Source organism: Chelon labrosus, assembly GCF_963514085.1.
Source record: "Chelon labrosus genome assembly, chromosome: 2".
NCBI classification, from domain to species: domain Eukaryota; kingdom Metazoa; phylum Chordata; class Actinopteri; order Mugiliformes; family Mugilidae; genus Chelon; species Chelon labrosus.
The window spans coordinates 9866289-9883492 of NC_140338.1; the positions used below are offsets into that span (position 1 = coordinate 9866289).

The following is a 17204-nucleotide window of genomic DNA, read 5'->3' on the forward strand; positions in this document are numbered from 1 at the left end:
CGCTCCCTCCTACCCTCACTCGTGAACAAGACCCCGAGATACTTGAACTCCTCCACTTGAGGCAGGACCTCCTCCCCGACCCGGAGTAGGCAGTCCACCCTTTTCCGACTGAGGACCATGGCCTCAGACTTGGAGGTGCTGATCTTCATCCCAGCCGCTTCACACTCGGCTGCGAACTGCCCCAGCAAGAGCTGAAGGTCGCTGTTCGATGAAGCTAAGAGGACCACGTCATCTGCAAACAGCAGAGACGAGATTCTCCGCCCACCGAACCCGATACCCTCCCCCACCCGGCTACGCCTAGAAATTCTGTCCATAAAAACTATGAACAGAACCGGTGACAAAGGGCAGCCCTGGCGGAGTCCAACCCTCACTGGGAACAGGTCCGACTTACTACCGGCTACACGGACCAAACTCACACTCCTTTGGTACAGGGACTGAATGGCCCTTAGTAAGGAGCCATCCACCCCATACTCCCGGAGCACCCCCCACAGGATGCTCCTGGGGACACGGTCGTAAGCCTTCTCCAGATCCACAAAACACATGTGGACTGGTTGGGCAAACTCCCATCTCCCCTCCAGCACCCTAGTGAGGGTGAAGAGCTGGTCCATGGTTCCACGTCCGGGACGAAAACCGCATTGTTCCTCCTCGATCTGAGGTTCAACAATCGACCGGACCCTCTTTTCCAGCACCCTGGCGTAGACTTTGCCGGGGAGGCTGAGGAGTGTGATCCCCCTATAGTTGGAACACATCCTCTGGTCCCCCTTTTTAAAAATGGGGACCACCACCCCGGCCTGCCACTCCAGGGGTACTGCCCCCGATGTCCACGCAATGTTGCAGAGACGTGTCAGCCAAGACAGCCCTACAACATCCAGAGCCTTGAGGTACCCAGGGCGGATCTCATCCTCTCCCGGAGCTCCACCGCCGCGGAGTTGTTTCACTACCTCGGCGACTTCTGCCCCAGAAATTGGACCACCCAACCCCAGGCCCTCCGGCTCTGTTTCCTCTATGGAATACGTGTTGGTGGGATTGAGGAGCTCCTCAAAGTATTCCTTCCACCGCCGGACAATATCCCCAGTTGATGTCAGCAGCTCACCACCCACACTGAAAACAGTGTGGGCGTGTTGCCGCCTACCACCCCTGAGGCGCCGGACGGTTTGCCAGAACCTCTTTGGAGCCGATCGATAGTCTTCTTCCATAGCCTCACCGAACTCCTCCCATGCCCGAGTTTTTGCCTCAGCGACTGCCCTTGCCGCGGATCGCCTGGCCATCCGGTACCGGTCTGCTGCTTCAGGAGACCCACAGACCAACCATGCCCTGTAGGCCTCCTTCTTCAGCCTGACGGCTCCCTTCACCTCCGGTGTCCACCAGCAGGTTCGGGGGTTACCGCCGCGACCAGCACCAGCGACCCTGCGACCGCAACTTGAAACAGCCGCCTCAACAATGGCGGAGCGGAACATGGCCCATTCGGACTCAATGTCCCCCACCACCCCCGGGACGCGGTTGAAGCTCTGCCGGAGGTGGGAGTTGAAGACCATCCTGACAGGTTCCTCCACCAGGCGTTCCCAGCAGACCCTCACTACTCGTTTGGGCCTACCAGGTCTGCGAGGCGTCTTCCCCTGCCATCTGATCCAACTCACCACCAGGTGGTGATCAGTTGACAGCTCTGCTCCTCTCTTTACCCGAGTGTCCAGAACATACGGTCGCAGGTCAGATGATACGACTATAAAGTCAATCATCGACCTACGACCTAGGCCGTCATGGTGCCAAGAGCACCGATGAACAACCTTATGTTCGAACATGGTGTTAGTTATGGACAAACTGCGACTCGCGCAGAAGTCCAATAACTGAACACCGCTCGGGTTCAGATCAGGCAGGCCGTTCCTCCCAATCACGCCCCTCCAGGTCACGCTGTCGTTGCCCACATGAGCGTTGAAGTCTCCCAGCAGGACAATGGAGTCCCCAGTCGGGGCACCATCCAGTGTCCGTCCCAGGGCCTCCAAAAAGGGTGGGTACTCTGAACTGCTGTTCGGCGCATATGCGCAGACAACAGTCAGGACCCGTTCCCCCACCCGAAGGCGTAGGGAAGCAACCCTTTCGTCCATCTGGGAGAACCCCAACGTACAGGCAGATAGTCCAGGGGCAAGCAAAATGCCCACCCCGGCCTTCCGCCTCTCACCCGGAGCAACTCCAGCAAAGAAGAGAGTCCAACCCCTCTCAAGGACTTGGGTTCCAGATCCGACGCTATGTGTCGAGGTGAGGCCTACTATATCTAGTCGATAGCGCTCCACCTCTTCCACAAGCTCCGGCTCCTTCCCCGCCAGAGAGGTGACATTCCATGTCCCAAAAGCCAGCTTCCGTAACCGAGGATCAGACCGCCAAGGCCCCCGCCTTGGTCTGCTGCCCAATCCACAAAGCACCGGACCCTTCATGATCCTCCTGCGGGTGGTGGGCCTACAGGGAGGCGAGTCCATGTCACCAGTTCGGGCTGGGCCCGGCCGGACCCCATGGATAAAGGCCCGGCCACCAGGCGCTCGCCCACGAGCCCCAACCCCAGGCCTGGCTCCAGGGTGGGGCCCCGGTAGCCCTCCGGGCCGGGTACACTTTCTCTTGCTCTTATTCTTCATCAAGGGTCTTCTGAACCGTTCTTAGTCTGGTCCTTCGCCTAAGACCAATCTGCCTTGGGAGACCCTACCAGGGGCAAATTGCCCCGGACAGCATAGCTCCTAGGGTCATTAGGACACTCAAACTCCTCCACCACGATAAGGTGACGGTTCAAGGATCATGAATTCTCCATTCAAAATATAACATCTTTTTCAAACCTACTTTTCTAATCTTTTTAGAAATTGATTCACAGATATTAAACTGTAAAAAATTATTATCTTGTGATTATCTGACTGTCAATGCTATAAGTCTCCATCCCCATCCTATCTTCAGGTGGGATTCTTCCTCAATTCCTACATCATGAAGTTTTACTTCTGCCAAGCTCAGCAGCATGAGTCCAGCAGCATTATGGTTTACCTGAAGAACTTGGTTGCAGCTGACTTTCTACTCTGCCTCTGTCTACCTCTACGTATCATCAAAGATGTTACCAACTCTACCACTATCCGCCAAGTCTACTGCAACTTTGGTGCTTCCGCCTTCTACCTCAACATGTATGTCAGCATCCTGTTCATGGGCTACATCGCTGCAAACAGGTAGGCCAGGTTTAGGCAGCAATGTAGCATCATGGATTTATTTAAGAGGTTTTCAGTTGTATGCAACCTTGATTTATCAGTTCCATGGATTTAATGTAGGCAATAAAACCCACATGAGTGAACTCCAAGCATATCTTGAAGTTCCATCCGACACAAAATAAATACATGCAAACTGTTATTTATTGACCATCTGTTGAGGTTTGTCTCACCTCTTTCCAGGTATCTGAAGATTGTTCATGCTTTGGGAACTCACATTCTGCAGACAGTAAGGGGTGCCCACATCCTGTCTGTGGCAACCTGGGTTTGCTTCTCATTTATGATGATCGTCTACATCATCCTGTCATTCATCTGGGAGAAGTCTTTGACCTCTGTCCCCAAAATGGCTAATTGTGAAGACTTGCATGATAGCCAACTCACCTTACTGTACACAGTCATGCACAGCTGTTGGGTCGCCATCTTCCTGTTTGTCCTTGTATCCCTGCTCTTCTTCTACTACAAAAGCTCTCACAAAGTGTTGCTGGTGCAGCAGAGGCAGCCGGCGTCCTCCTGCTCCAAGAAGCTTGCAAAGTCACGGAGGAACATGTTAGTGCTGGTCAGTGTCTTCTGCTTTTGCTTTCTTCCCTACCACCTAGTGCGCGTTCTCCACACTTTCCAGTGGAGTAATTGTTCATGGAGCAAAGCTGTCTACTACCTGATGGAGGTGAGCATCGTAATGTCAGTTCTCAATATCTGCCTGGACCCGATCATCTACTTCATCTACTGCAAGAAGTTCAGGACTCAGTTTAACCACAGAATGGTTTGTACAAAGTCAGAATAATTTCAATTTTCCTTTGAATAAATGTTTGTCATGTTATCTGTCACTGAATTAATTAGCACCATGATGGCTGAGCCTATGGTTCACGGATAAAAGGATTGCAATATCTATATATTTTCATTATTATGAGAAGTGGAGACATTCATTGAAAAAGTGCTGTATTAAAGGGGAACTACCGTTTTTTATAACGTAAACCTTAATACCGGCATAAAATACGATCGTTTACCATATAACTTGTGTTGTGGAGGTGTTATTTGGAGTCGTTCGTCAGATATGCAGATCCGCGTATATCCATACAGTAGGAGTGACTGGGGCACCGCAACGCAGCCTCTAAATAACACATTATCTGCCGCGAAACTCGTTCATTTCATCATTATTTTGTTGTGATATGCTATTGCTATTCCTCGGTGACTGGTCCGCTGTCCTCGTTTCCGATTCTGAGGTTGTAGACGACGACTTTGTTTATGATGGACGTTCTTACCGTTTTTAGCCAGAGTATACGGATGAGGAGCTCATTAAAAGGAGGATGTGGAGGCGGAGAGAGGAACAGCTGGTCAAAGTACAACAAACCGCTGAACGTCTGCGAATAGATAACAGGTAACTCCGGACTCAACGGGGAATAGCACTGGCGTACCATAACAAATTATTGGTGAAATTAACGAGTTTCGTGGCAGATAATGTGTTATTTAGAGGCTGCGTTTCGGTGCCCCAGTCACTCCCACTATATGGATATACGCTGAACTAAATATTCTCCGATCGACTCCAAATAACACCAAAGTTATATGGGTGAGTAAACGATCGTTTTTTAAGCCAGAAATAAGGTCCAAAAAAAAAAACCCAGTAGTTCCCCTTTAAGATAATGCTGATTTCTATGAATAGTTATTATGAAGCAGCCCCCCAAAACATGTATCTACTAAACAACTCTCTTTATTTTACATATTTTTATATATAAATTTATTTTATATCTCTGTTTTTTTTTTTTTCTCTTTTTTGGCAGCGGACCAGTTTGAGATATCTCAGGAGGGAGTAATGGAACAAGACGTCATCATAATTCGGATAATTCTGATGTGTTAACCATGTGACAGACAGCTGGGATTGGCTCCAGCCGCCCTCTACGACGCCCCAGGAGGAGAAGTGGTTACAGCTGATGAATGAATGAATCATTCTTTGACTGCTGTATTAAAATGCCATTTGAACTTACCTTCAAAAGCCTACAAAATGATGTGATGACTTGTAATGCAGCAATAAGTGTCACACATGTTAATTCTGAGTTTAATAAATACAGCTTGTAATGTAATAAGTGTTTAAACTGTGATGAAAGTAAATAAATGTACATGCAGGATGTTGAATGTCCTCAAGCTGAAAGCAGCATATGGAAAATTCAGTGGTAATTGTGACTTCCTCATCACTAGCAAGACAGATCTCTAACAAGCCATCGTAACCACATGAGTGTCTGAGTCGTGAAGAAGGAAACAGTAAAGAGAGCAGTCGGTCCCAAGTGTAGACATTACATTTTTGGATCATCCAGAGAAATGAATGACCAAGCTGGAACTGAAGCGACCTCTTCCTTCAATCGGTCCTCAGTTACAAACCAGACTGAAGCTGACGATTCGACTCGTTGTGATCAGATCGACTCGTCTGTTCAACCTCTCTTCATTGTGATCTACAGTCTGGTGTGTCTGGTGAGTTTCTGAAATATCCATCATGGTTGCTTTCCTGCTCCCAACTGTCTACCATCAGGCTCTTAAAAGTTATTGAAATATATTCTCTGAGGCATTTTTCTCCTCGAATCTCTTCGTTTGTAAGACTTTTGCTCAATTCCCTTACACGTTCTCCCTACGTGGAGGCTGAGCTTCATTAAATGTCTCTATAGCAGCCAAGACTCCGCATCAGTGTAGAATTAATTTTTGGCATTTAATTCAGTTTGAGAGCTTCTAGTACAGAAAAAGAAGGGCTGGCTCTGCCTCAGCCTCTAACCCTTTGCTGTAGTTCCTGTTTTTGTTGCAGAAAGACAAAAACCTTCAGAGTTTGTTGGTATATTTAGACTTAAACAAACTTTATTGATTCACAAAGGAAATTGTTTGGTCACAGTAGCTTAGAAATCACTCTTGAGAACAAAAAAAAAGAAAGATCAAATTAAATAAAAATAAAATAAGATAAAAAAAAATAAAATATAAGAAAAAATCTACTAAAATAAAATAAAATGGTATAAGCAATTAATTTACAAAATTAATATATGAACAAATGAAATCAACAAAAAGAAATATATATTGGATACATAGGAAGGATTAATAAGGTGCAATAATGTGCCTTAAGATTAATAACATGGAGTTACCTGTTGCAGAAAGGTCAGTTGTTGCACAGCTGGATAGAGTTTGGTATGAAAGTAAGAGAATGAGCTCCGCTGTCCCTCTATAGTCTGGTGTAGTGGATGAGATGGATTGCCCGTGATGGAGAGCAGTTTATCTGATATCCTCCTGTCCCTCACTGAGACAAATGTCTCCATCACATATCTAGCCTTTTGGACCAATCTGTTGATCCTGCTGATCTACATTTTTGCTGGTACTGCTCCCCAAGCAAACCACAGCAAAGTATAAGGCGCTTGCAACAACAGACTGGTAGGAAGTCTTCCAGCAATTTGCTGCATGCATTAAAATACCTGAGCTTCCTCAGAAAGAGGTCTACTCAGGCCCTTCTTGTACACATTTATACCTCACCTCAATTGAGTTCTACCTGCATCATCCTTCTCCTTATCACAGAGGTTTCGCTGCTCGGGTCAGTCTGTTTGAAATATTGTTCCCAGTGGGGACCAGGGCACTTTGAACGAGTCAACAGAGGGTGTGTCTGTGGGAACATGTGACATGGACACTTTGTTTACAGAGGACAACAGTCTAATAAAGTTCCTCAGTATATTATTACTACTGTAATATTGTTGTTGTTGTCGTCTTTAGAGAAGCGAAAGTCATATTGTTTCTTCATTCATTCTAGGGATGTGGCCCCTTAACAGACGTATTTGACACAAATTACACAGGACACTTTTAAAGCTGGTTCTGATGTACACTTTCAACAGTTTGGGGGCAAAAAAATAAAATAAAAATAAATAATAATAATTAAAACAACTGAATAAAAGCACCAGAAGAAGAAAAACAAACACAGGACACTTTAAACTCTTCACAGTGATCGGTGTTTAGAATGACGAGGGAATTTGGACTCCTGACCTCTGTATCTGAAGTGGTCCATTCATTATTATTCATGTAGTTACTCATTAAAAAATATTATCATCTCTCATCGAGTTTTTAAACACCCACAGTTACAATCAGCAGAAACGGGTTATTCTCGACAAGCGCAAAATAGGGGAAGTCTGTGAAGGTTCTCAGTCATCCAGGTCATGGCATATCGAACAAAGGTTCAAAAAAGGCAACTGGACTTGTAGAGTTGCCTTTTTTGAACCTTTGTTGGATACAAAATAGGGGAAATTCCTAATTTAGCTGGCAGCAAACCCTGTCCCGTGTGGAAAACAGGATGACAAAACTTAAGCGATTAGGCAGACACACAAACATGTAGCAATCCAGGAATACTTCCCTACGTTCCAGGTGTGATTAATTCCAATTTCCTATACTATGACAAGAGCAACTCCAGTTTTTCTCAGGGCCTTCATTCATTCATTCATCTCCTGTGCCCGCTTATTCCTGTTAAGGGTCGCGGGGGTCTGCTGGAGCATATACCAGCAGTCATCGGGCGAGAGGCGGGGGTACACCCTGGACAGGTCTCCAGTCTATTGCAGGGCTAACACAGAGAGACAGACAACCATTCACACTCACATGCACATGCAAATTTTGAGGAACTTTACTTGAGTGTTTTCATTAATACTACTTCATACTTCCTCTCCATAATATTTTATTTTCTACTCAGTAAAAAAGGTAAAAAAAAATATAATAAAATAGAGAAATAACAACAAAAATCTGTACACAACATTTACAAGAATTATAAGATAAGTGAATATTAAAATAAGTGAATATTAAAAATTAAATTGCAATGAAATGTAATGAATTTACAATCAATAACCAAACAATCAAGTGCAAATGTGCAAAAAAACCCCAAAAGTCCAGAGTGTCATCTGTCACACACTGATGAGGAGTCGTACTTCTCATCAGTGTGTGACACATCAGTGTTTACTACCTATACACATGTTCTCTGTGAGCATCGTGGTAGAGTAAGATCATCTGTTCAGCGTCTAACTGACTTAATGTCACTTCTGTCTGTTGATCAAGCACGTCTTCGTTCGGACTTTGTATGTTACCATGTAACCGTGACTCTCCTAGAATGACGACCTTCACCGTGGCATGACATCTGAACTACATTTACTGTTCTGTTAAAGACAGTGACTCAAACCAAACGTGCACAGTGAGAGAGTGGTAGTGGTCACTGAACTTGCTATTTTGGTTGCGTATATCATTTAGTAATGACTCACTCTCGGTTGGCAATGAGTCAGTGCCCTACTTATAGAAGTTAAATTGTTCCGGGTCTTGGTCATGAGACAAGACGGATGCTACGTCATTTAATGTGTCAGACTTAGAGTACTCATAGCTCTCGAGCTGGTCGTTCAGCACCCGTCTATACTCATCAGCTTTTACGCACTGAGCAAAAAGATAAGATCCCAGATCACAGTGGATGAATTCAGTTTGTCTGATGTAGCTCAGACCTCTGTAGATGCATCCCACGGATACTTGATCAGTTTGGGATCTACACCTTGTGCTGTTCTTCATGTTATTTTAAGTTGTTCCTACACTGTTTTTGTGTGTGTGTCTGTGCCAGGCTGCATCCTGCTGGGGATGGTTGCTGCCATCAAGGAGTCTTTACTATGGGGTGGGGGTACCTGGTCTGGTCTAGGTGGGTGATACATGTCTAAGTAACAACCATACCAATGAATGCCAGGTCCAAAAGTTTCCCAGCAGAACAGTGAATTGTCATAAGAAGGTCAATGTTATTCACTTCTATTGTCAGTGCCTGATCAGTGTATATTTAAATCAATCTTCTACTCCCCAGTTCTCATGGCATCAAATAGTTCAATAAGGAAATATCAAGTGGGTGCAGCATGAACATTTATTGAGGAAACGTGAACATGTACGGTAATTGCTTCCGAACGTGACAGGGTTGTAGAGCTGAATCCCAAACAGTGAAGGTATGGGTACAGGGCCCCTGGACTTTAACTGCTGCTTTAAACTTCCTGTCCATTGCTTACTATTAATGAGACGCAGGTGGCGGACTGAATAAATGTGTCAGTGTGGGAAAATGGAAGACAAGGGGACAGATTTTAGTTGTTTAACCTTCGCCTGAGATAGAATGAGATAGTGATAGACTGTATGCAAGATGTTGAAGTTGAAACCAGAGTGTGAAAATGCCATTCAGTGGTAATTGTGGCTTCCTCATCACTAGCAAGAAAGATCTCTAATAGGCCATCATAACCAAATGAGTGTCTGAGCCGTGTAGACGGAAGCATTAAATACAGCAGTCGGTCTCAAGTGTAGACATTACATTTTTGGATCATCCAGAGAAATGAATGACCAGGCTGGAACTGAAGAGACCTCTTCCTTCAATCGGTCCTCACTTACAAACCAGACCAAAGCTGACAATTCGACTCGTGATCAGATCGACTCCTCTGTTCAACCTCTCTTCAATGTCATCTACAGTCTGGTGTGTCTGGTGAGTTTCTCAAATATCCATTATGGTTGCTTTCCTTCTCCCAACTGTCTAGCGTCAGGCTCTTAAAAGTTATTGAAATATATTCTCGGAAGCATTTTTCTCCTCAAATCTCTTCGTTTGTAAGACTTTTGCTCAATTCCCTTCCCCGTTCTCCCTGCGTGGAGGCTGAGCTTCATTAAATGTCTATATAGCAGCCAAGACTCCGCATCAGTGCAGAATTACTTTTTGGCATTTAATTCAGTTTGAGAGCTTCCAGCACAGGAAAAGAAGGGCTGGCTCTGCCTCGGCCTCTAACTCTTTGCTGTAGTTCCTGTTTTTGTTGCAGAAAGACAAAAACATTCAGAGTTTGTTGGTGTATTTAGACTTAAACAAACTTTATTGATCCACAAAGGAAATTGTTTGGTCACAGTAGCTTAGTTGTAAAGAAAGACCAAATTAAATAAAAATAAAATGAGATAAAAATAAAATAAAATATAAGAACAAATCTACTAAAATAAAATAAAATGGTATAAGCAATTCATTTACAAAATGAGTATATGAACAAATGAAATAGACAAAAGGAAATATATATTGGATACATAGGAAGGATTAATAAGGTGCAATAATGTGCATTAAGATTAATAACATGGAGTTACCTGTTGCAGAAAGGTGAGTTGTTGTACAGCTGGATAGAGTTTGGTATGAAAGTAAGAGAATGAGCTCCGCTGTCCCTCTATAGTCTGGTGTAGTGGATGAGATGGATTGTCCGTGATGGACGGCAGTTTGTCTGGTGTCCTCCTGTCCCTCACTGAGACAAATGTCTCCAACTCACTGCCGATTACATATTCAGCCTTTTGGACCAATTTGTCGATCCTACTGATCTACCTTTTTGCTGGTACCGCTCCCCCAGCAAACCACAGCAATGTATAAGGTGCTTGCAACAACAGACTGGTAGGTCTCCAGCAATTTGCTGCATGCATTAAAAGAGGAAGTGGTCTACTCAGCCTTGTACACATTTATACCTCACCCATTACTTAAAGGGAAGCTACAGATCGTTTACTCACCCATGTAACTTTGGTGTCGTTTGGAATCATTTGGACGACATTTAGATCTGCGTATATCCACATTCGGGGAATGACTAGGGCACAGCAACACAGCCGGGGTCTGTAGATTGACCTACGAACCTCTGACCTGGATGATGTCATCTCTGAACTCTCTGATCTCAGAAACTGAATAAAAATATTATATAACCTTGCAACATTAAAGCTCATTTCAGGCTTTCCATGACTGCAAGGTTCCATTAATCGCCCAAGTCCACAATGGTGTGCGTGGACTCTAACTGGCATCTGACTCCGGCTGCATGTTATTGCATGGCTCATAGGCACACTGTTACAGGCTCACACTTTGCAGTGCAGCCTTTGTGGTTTGTGTATGTTTGTGGTGAAGTCATGCCAATCAAAAGTAAAAACAACCCAACATCAGGCCACGACAAGCAAGTAGAGCTCCCCCTGGTGTCTGGCTGCAGTTTAGGTCATGAGCTCCACCTCCTCCATGTTAGTGGATGGGACGTGGGCCAAACTAAAACTTGTGTCATCCATATTTTATACAGTCTATGGTCTTCAAACATGGACGTGGAAATCCTTGTCCAACCTACAATGCAACACTGGCTGTGAAATCATGAGTTCTCCATTTAAATATAACATCTTTTTCCAACCTAATTTTCTAATCGGGCCAGAAAGTACTTTTTGGAAATTGATTCACAGATATTAAACTGTAGAAAATGATTATCTTGTGATTATCTGACTGTAAATGCTATGAGTCTCCATCCTCATCCTATCTTCAGGTGGGATTCTTCCTCAACGCCTACATCATGAAGTTTTACTTCTGCCAAGCTCAGCAGCATGGGTCCAGCAGCATTATGGTTTACCTGAAGAACTTGGTTGCAGCTGACTTTCTACTCTGCCTCTGTCTACCTCTACGTATCACCAAAGATGTTAGCAACTCGACCACTATCCGCCAAGTCTTCTGCAACTTTGGCGCTTCCGCCTTCTACCTTAACATGTATGTCAGCATCCTGTTCATGGGCTACATCGCTGCAAACAGGTAGGCCAGGTTTAGGCAGCAATGTAGCATCATGGATTTATTTAAGAGGTATTCAGGTGTATGCAACCTTGATTTATCAGTTCCATGGATCTAATGTATAAAACCCACATGAGTGAACCCCAGGCATATCTTGTGCTTGAAGTTTCATTAGACACAAAATAAATACATGCAAACTGTTATTTATTGACTATCTGTTGAGGTTTGTCTCGCCTCTTTCCAGGTATCTGAAGATTGTTCATCCTTTGGGAACTCACATTCTGCAGACAGTAAGGAGTGCCCACATCCTGTCTGTGGCAACCTGGGTTTGCTTCTCATCTCTGATGATCGTCTACACCATCCTGTCATTCATCTGGGAGAAGTCTTTGACCTCTGTCCCCGACGCGGTTAATTGTGAAGACTTGCACAGCAGCCAACTCACCTTACTGTACACAATTGTGCACAGCTGCTGCGTCGCTATCTTCCTGTTTGTCCTTGTATCCCTGCTCTTCTTCTACTACAAAACCTCACGCAAAGTGTTGCTAGCGCAGCAGAGGCAGCCGGCGTCCTCCTGCTCCAAGAAGCTTGCAAAGTCACGGAGAAACATATTAGTGCTGGTCAGCGTCTTCTGCTTTTGCTTTCTCCCCTACCACCTAGTGCGCGTTCTCCACACTTTCCAGTGGAGTAATTGTTCATGGAGCAAAGCTGTCCACTACCTGAAGGAGGTGAGCATCATAATGTCAGTTCTCAACATCTGCCTGGACCCGATCATCTACTTCATCTACTGCAAGGCGTTCAGGACTCAGTTTAACCACAGAATGGTTTGTACAAAGTCAGAATAATCTCAATTTTCCTTTGAATAAATGTTTGTCATGTTATCTGTCGGCGGCACAGTGGCGAGGTGGTTAGCACTTGGGCACCGGTTCGAACCCATGGGCCGGCTGGCCTTTCTGTGTGGAGTTTGCATGTTCTCCCTGTGTCTGCATGGGTTCTCTCCGCGTACTCCGGCTTCCTCCCACCATCCAAAGACATGCTCATTAGGTTAATTGGTGATTCTAAATCGACCGTAGGTGTGAGTGTGAGCGTGAATGGGTGTCTGTGTCTCTATGTTGGCCCTGCGATGGACTGGCGACCTGTCCAGGGTGTACCCCTGCCTCTCGCCTGATGACAGCTGGGATAGGCTCCAGCAGACCCCCGCGACCCTTAACAGGAATAAGCGGGTATAGAAGATGAATGAATGAATGAATGTTATCTGTCAGTGAATTAATCAGAGGTGGCAAGTAACGAAGTAGAAATAGTACTTTGTTACTGTACTTAAGTAAAATTTTCTGATATCTGCACTTTACTTGAGTATTTATTTTTCTGACGACTTTTTACTTTTACTCCCTACATTTGTACACAAATATCTGTACTTTCTACTCTTTACATTGGAAAAACAGGCTCATTACTTTTTTAACCTCCAGGGATGACAAGACGTAAAAGACATGACATAATCGGACATGATTAGAGCATCGGACTGGAGATGGAAAGTCGACGATGCGCTTCCTGTGTTCTTCTTCTACTGTTTGGAACAGGCAGCCTGTTGGTTAGTTTGAGCTCTGCTGCCACCTAGTGACTGGAGGCTTCTTTATCGGCCAAGCATCAATAAAGACAGTAATACTGAAAGTCCACCTGGCCCCACTATTTGAGAAATACTGGTCTAATGTGAAAAAAAACAAAAAAAAAACCAACTTCATGTATGGTGTGGTTTCTGTTGCTATCATTAGCTTTTTGAGGATTTTTTGGAAGCTCGTTTACAACGTTAGCAATGCTATGGAAACACACCGTTTTGATAGTTTATAGTGAACACTAGCTAGCTGTTCAAAAACAACAACCCAGTAACCCTCAGTTTATTATTAAAAATGTTCCAGATGCTCATACAGGACATCTAGTCAATTAAGTCTAGATTATTCTGCTGGAACTTTTTCATTTTGCAAAATTATCAACGGATGAATTGTTTCATGGCAAAATAAGTTTTACTTTTTACGTAAGTACATTTAAGAGCCTGTACTTTCTTACTTTTACTTGAGTAAAGGAGTTGAATCAGTACTTTTACTTTTACCAGAGTATTTCTTTTACACAAGTATCCGTATTTTTGCTTAAGTACAGAATGTGAATACTTTTGCCACCTCTGAAATTAATTACTGCGCCTAATCTATAATCTCTATGAACAGTTATTATGAAGCAGTCTCAAAAAATCTGTGTTTTGTTGGTGAGCACTTACCGTGATCATTCATCAAAAATGTATCTGCTAAACAACTGTCATCTCTTTATTTATTTATTTATTTATTTATTTATTCATTTTGTTTTTGACAGCGGACCAGTTTGAGACGTGTGGAGGGAGTAATGGAACAAGACGAAACAGCCACAGTGAACTGTTAGATGAAGAGCTGCAGGCAACCAGCTGCACAACTCCAACTTCTTGGAGAGAGAACTCCTTTCACTGCGTGCACTGCTTTTCACAGACCCATGCTGTGTGCAGAATAAAATTAGATGAAGGTCTGTCATAGAATTACTATTTATTAAAACTAAAATTATACTACTCTTTATTAAGACTAAAATAGTGTCATCAATATGTCCAATTCATAATCATCTGATAATTCTGATGTGTTAACCATGTGACAGACAGCTGGGATAGGCTCCAGCCACCCTCTACGACCCCCTAGAGGAGAAGCTAATGAATGAATGAATCATTCTTTGATTGCCGTATCAAAATGGCATTTGAACTTCATTTCAAAAGCCTACAAAATGATGTGATGAAGTGTAGTGCAGCAATAAGTGTCACACATGTTAATTCTGAGCTTCATTAATACAGCTTGTAATATAATAAGTGTTTAAACTGTGATAAAAATAAATAAATGTACATGCAGGATGTTGAATGACCTTAACCTGAAAGCAGCATATTAAAATTCAGTGGTAATTGTGACTTCCTCATCACTAGCAAGAAAGTTCTCAGGCCATTGTAACCACATGAGTGTCTGAGCCGTGTACAAGGAAGCATTACATACAGCAGTCGATCTCAAGTGTAGACATTACATTTTTGGATCATCCAGAGAAATGAATGACCAAGCTGGAACTGAAGAGACCTCTTCCTTCAATCGGTCCTCAGTTACAAACCAGACCAAGGCTGATGATTCGACTCGTTGTGATCAGATCGACTCCTCTGTTCAACCTCTCTTCATTGTGATCTACAGTCTGGTGTGTCTGGTGAGTTTCTCAAATATCCATCATGGTTGCTTTCCTGCTCCCAACAGTTTACTGTAAGGCTCTTAAAAGTAATTGAAATATATTCTCTGAGGCATTTTTCTTCTCAAATCTCTTCATTTGTAAGAGTTTTGCTCAATTCCCTTACATGATCTCCCTACGTGGAGGCTGAGCATCACTCGCAGCCACGGTGAAGTTGGAAGGGGTTAAAAATCCGTCTGACAAGAGTCTGCATCAGTGCAGAATTAATTTTTGGCATTTAATTCAGTTTGAGAGCTTCTAGTACAGGAAAAGAAGGGCTGGTTCTGCCTCGGCCTCAAACTCTTTGCTGTAGTTCCTGTTTTTGTTGCAGAAAGACAAAAACTTTCAGAGTGTGTTGGTATATTTAGACTTAAACAAACTTTATTGATCCAGAAGGGAAATTGCTTGGTCACAGTAGCTTAGTTGCACATAAAAATCACTATTGAGAACCAAAAAAAAAGAAAGATAAAATTAAACAAAAATAAAATAAGATAAAAATAAAATTAAATACAAGAATAAATCTACTAAAATAAAATAAAATGGTATAAGCAATTCATTTACAAAATGAGTATATGAACAAATGAAATAGACAAAAGGAAATATATATTGGATACATAGGAAGGATTAATAAGGTGCAATAATGTGCATTAAGATTAATAACATGGAGTTACCTGTTGCAGAAAGGTGAGTTGTTGTACAGCTGGATAGAGTTTGGTATGAAAGTAAGAGAATGAGCTCCGCTGTCCCTCTATAGTCTGGTGTAGTGGATGAGATGGATTGTCCGTGATGGACGGCAGTTTGTCTGGTGTCCTCCTGTCCCTCACTGAGACAAATGTCTCCAACTCACTACTGATCACATATTCAGCCTTTTGGACCAATCTGTTGATCTTACTGATCTACCTTTTTGCTGGTACTGTTCACCCAGCAAATCACAGCAAAGTATAAGGCGCTTGCAACAACAGACTGGTAGGAAGTCTCCAGCAATTTGCTGCATGCATTAAAAGAGGAAGTGGTCTACTCAGCCTCTTCTTGTACACATTTGTACCTCACCCCTTGACGATGACCCAGTGTCATTTGGAGTCATTCAGACGATATTTAGATCTGCGTATATCCATATAGTGGGAGTGACTAGGGCACCGCAATGCAGCCGGGGTCTGTAGATTGACCTACTAACCTCTGACCTGGATGATGTCATCTCTGAACTCTCTGATCTCAGAAACTGAATAAAAATATCATACAACCTTGCACAATTAAAGCTCATTTCAGGCTTTCCATGACTGCAAGGTTCCATTAATTGCCCAAATCCACAATGGTGTGCGTGGACTCTAACGGGCGTCTGACTCCGGCTGCATGTTATTGCATGGCTCATAGGCACACTGTTACAGGCTCACACTTTGCAGTGCAGCCTTTGTGGTTTGTGTGTGTTTGTGGTGAAGTCATGCCCATCAAAAACAACCCAACATCAGGCCATGACAGGCAAGTAGAGCTCCCCCTGGTGTCTGGCTGCAGTATAGGTCATGAGCTCCACCTCCTCCATGTTAGTGGATGGGATGTGGGCCAAACTAAAACTTGTGTCATCCATATTTTATACAGTCTATGGTCTTCACACATGGACGTGGAAATCCTGTCCAACCTACAATGCAACACTGTCTGTGGAATCATGAGTTCTCCATTTAAATATAAAAAAAATTTCCAACCTAATTTTCTAATTGGGCCTGAAAGTAGTTTTTGGAAATTGATTCACAGATATTAAACTGTAGAAAATGATTATCTTGTGATTATCTGACTGTAAATGCTATAAGTCTCCATCCTCATCCTATCTTCAGGTGGGATTCTTCCTCAACGCCTACATCATGAAGTTTTACTTCTGCCAAGCTCAGCAGCATGAGTCCAGCAGCATTATGGTTTACCTGAAGAACTTGGCTGTAGCTGACTTTCTACTCTGCCTCTGTCTACCTCTACGTATCATCAAACATGTTGGCAACTCTACCACTATCCGCCAAGTCTACTGCAAGTTTGGCGCTTCTGCTTTGTACCTCAACATGTATGTCAGCATCCTGTTCATGGGCTACATCGCTGTAAACAGGTAGGCCAGGTTTAGGCAACAATGTAGCATCATGGATTTATTTAAGAAATCTTCAGTTGTATGCAACCTTGATTTATCTGTTCCA

The 17204-nt window shown here is 43.6% G+C and overlaps 1 protein-coding gene across 1 annotated transcript in view; it reads left to right on the top strand.

Moving 5' to 3' along the window:
* LOC311507977 (uncharacterized protein) overlaps positions 1-17204 on the top strand; it is a gene marked incomplete at its 5' end in the record, with an annotated part of 50478 nt that overhangs the window by 32474 nt on the left and 800 nt on the right. Inside the window, 8 exons of the mRNA XM_084572557.1 lie at positions 2935-3194; positions 3414-4001; positions 5537-5690; positions 11534-11793; positions 12014-12610; positions 14750-14770; positions 14862-15015; positions 16860-17119. Of these exons, the coding sequence (XP_084428683.1) occupies positions 2935-3194; positions 3414-4001; positions 5537-5690; positions 11534-11793; positions 12014-12610; positions 14750-14770; positions 14862-15015; positions 16860-17119 (2294 nt within the window). The remainder of the gene's footprint in view (positions 1-2934; positions 3195-3413; positions 4002-5536; positions 5691-11533; positions 11794-12013; positions 12611-14749; positions 14771-14861; positions 15016-16859; positions 17120-17204) is intronic.